At 52.2% G+C, this 3,155-nt stretch overlaps 1 protein-coding gene across 1 annotated transcript; it reads left to right on the top strand.

Annotated features, from left to right (window-relative positions):
* The first annotated feature begins 766 nt into the window (after positions 1-766).
* On the top strand, positions 767-2,899 carry LOC122096031 (golgin subfamily A member 2-like). The gene has a single exon (XM_042666422.1). It carries the CDS (start codon positions 767-769, stop codon positions 2,897-2,899), a length of 2,133 nt encoding a protein of 710 aa, XP_042522356.1.
* Positions 2,900-3,155: the final 256 nt, after the last annotated feature.

Raw genomic sequence — 3,155 nt, 5'->3', positions numbered from 1 at the left:
GAAATGGATTCAGGACTCAGGACTGGATCCAGGTGGGAGAAGGATAGATTCACTTCCAGGATCAGGAACTTTCTGCTAAGGAGGGGTGGAGTTGTGCACCTGGGACCATCTGGAGGACTGGATGGTAAACACATTGGAGGCCAATTCTAATACATGAAAATATGGGGCCAAGTTGTGAAATGAAGGGACTGTAAAGTGATACATTGCTACTTGTTATTCACTTGCCACCTGAGCTCTGGGGCCTGATTCCCTTCCCCTCACCCCCCAAGCCTGGTACTGAAAATCTGTAGTACAAGAAGGTCTAGGGAAGTAGCCTGAGAGTGACCTCTCTCAGAAGCACTCCATGACTACCATTGTGTGGTGGAGGTCCTCATCTTGAACAGCCTCTAATAAAGCTGCGAAAATATCCAGCAGTGTGGATGGGGAGGAGTGGCAGGAGCAGCTTTCATCATAACTCCACCCATTCTGCCTGGATCACAAGGATCTGGCCATGCCCCTTTTCTTTCATGCTTCTCTGACCAATAGGATACAAGAATTGAGGCCACACCCACATTCCATGCTGCTTAGTGCCACTGGTATTCCCCTCTATTAGCTCACACCATACCAGCAGTTGAGGGAGGTAGAGGTTCTTAGTAGTAGTGAGAATGGAGGTGATTAAGGAGATTCTGTAGGAAGCAGACATAGTGGTGTTTGAGCCAGAATAAAAATGATTTCAGAGAGCTTGGGAATGTGTCCTCCACCTAACCTTCTCCATCCCATCCCTAGCATGTCTGAGCAGACAAGACAGAAAGAAACAGATGCAGGACAGAAACTATTGCAAGAATTCCTGGAGAGAAATTGTCCTGATGGGTCCACTGAAGCCAACAGAAAGAAGAAAACTAAGAAGGGAAGTAACCTCAAGGCAAACATCACTGGGGATCAGAAATCAACCAAGGGTATGACCAAAGACACTGACCCTGCGCTTCCTGCTGTGTCCTTCCCTGCCAGTGTCCTTTCCATAGACACTGGAATCAGTAACATGTCGGAAGTCCTCCTCCTTCAATTCTCTAGGGAATCTCCAGCTCGACATAACCAACAAAAGGCAATAGAGGAACGGGCAGAGCTGGAGAAAGAGTTACAGAGCATGAAGGAGTTAGTGACAACATTAAGATTGGAGAGAGATAGCATTGCAGAGAAGCTGAGGGTGGAGAGCTCCATGTGGAATGTCCAACAGCTCTTGGAGAAGATGAGCCAACTGAGAGAGGAGAAAGGCCAAGGGACGAACCTGCTAGAACTGAGAAAGCAGCTGGCAGAGCTTCTGCCCGCTCTGCTCCCCGTAGGACCATCTCAGGCTGAGCAGCAGCTGCAGGCCCAGGCCTATCAGATGCAGAAGAAGCTCAAGAACCTGGAGGAGCAACTTTACATCCAGGTACGGGAAAACCAGAGCCTCCATCTCCAGAATCTGGAGCAGCAGGAGCGGCTGTGGTTTCTGGAGCAGCAGGCCAAGGTGTGGAATCAACATGCCTGGGATCAACACAGGATCCTTGAGACAATGGAAAGAGACCATGAGACCACAAGATACACTCTATTGCACAACCGAGAGCTGAAAGATCAGCTGGCTCAGCTGCAGGATGCCTTCCACAGGCTGAGCAGTGAGAAGGAGGAACTTGCCAGTGTGTTGCGCTCAGAGCAGCAGGTGAAGAGACATCTGCAGGAGAAGCTGGTCCAGCTAGAGAAGAACTTAGGAGACTTGGAAGAGATGGCTGAGTCAAAGAGCCAAGCAGCTCAGAATCTGCAGGAACAGCATGACCAGTCCCTGGCCCAGCTGCAGGAGCTCAGAGCCACCTGTGAACAGCACATGGCCTCCATTGAGCAGCTGATCTCAGAGAAGGAGGCCCTGCAGCAGTACCTGCTGAATCAGACCCAGCTGCTGGAGCAGCTGAAGCAGGAGCAGGTGAAGAGCCACAGGGTCTGTCGAAAGTTACAGAACACTCTGAAAAGTCTGAAAGTCACCAGACATCAGAATGAGCAGCTGAGGGCCCAGCTGAGCTTCCTGGCTTTCCCTAGGGAAGGCAAAGGAGTGGACAAAGCAGAAAAGGGTAAGGAGGTGACTCCACCTGATGTGAGTGTCCCAGAGGACGTAGACAACCCACAAACCATGTGGGATTTTTACCTTGACGCGATGCATGTTGCTGAATCAAAGAAGGAGAGGCTCAGCCGGCAGCTGCGGGAGCAGCAGGCCCGCTGCAGTTGTCTGGCTAACCTGGCAGCCCAGTGCCAGATAAAGCTGGAGCGCCAGACCCGCTTCCCAGAGAGCCGGAACCACAACGTTGCTGGGGAGAGAAAGCAGGACGCACAGGCACCCAACAAAAAGCTGAAAATCTGCTTCACCCACAACCTGCCCCGCAAGGTGGACTATCAGAAGCAATCGGATGAACTCCAACATGGATGCAGCCAGATGTCAGAACACATGACCGCCATTGCAGAGGCCACTGTATTCTCTGAGGGACAGATGGCGAACCTGGATGAGCTGGCCCAGGAGAAGCAGGAAAAGAAGGAAGAGCTGCAGGAGCTGCTGTGGCGCCTTGCAGGTGAGGGCGCAGGGCACCAAGGCCAGATCCGGGCAGCCGCGCAGACCCCTGCTGCTGAGGCCGCTTCAGACTTCCCAGGTCCCACCAACATGGAAGTTTTGGAGGAGCGGCAAGCTTTTGGAGATGTGAAGTTTGAAGACAACCTAGAGGCAGCCCAGAGAGAGGCTGGGGTGCCTTGGCCCCTCAAGGACCGCTCTACAGATCAGATCGCGCTGGCGCAGCCTAATACCCAGCACCTGCTAGAGCTTGCAGGCTTGGACGACCACCCCTGCTTCCCATTGTTCTACAGGACGGATGGGAATGACGCGTTAGAGATAATTATTGCCTAAAATCTAGCAGCTTCCACCTGGAGAAGTGGACGCTTGTCCTCTACAATGCACTTTGGGCCTTGACAGCTGGGTGACATTGTCTCAGGACTAATTCTAGTGAGGTGTGGGGTGGGGAGAGGTTAACTGCAGGCCGGACAGAACAGAGGCTGCTCTAGGGACATCTAACTCATTTGTTGCCAGGGAAGGGGTGGGCCCAGGTCAGGTTTACTATGAAGAGGAATTTCTTTTTAGAAAGGAAGGTGAGGAGCAATGGCAT

This window comes from Dipodomys spectabilis, unplaced genomic scaffold (assembly GCF_019054845.1).
Source record: "Dipodomys spectabilis isolate Male_0828 unplaced genomic scaffold, ASM1905484v1 ptg000365l, whole genome shotgun sequence".
NCBI lineage: Eukaryota > Metazoa > Chordata > Mammalia > Rodentia > Heteromyidae > Dipodomys > Dipodomys spectabilis.
This window is presented reverse-complemented; position numbering and strand designations above follow the sequence as displayed.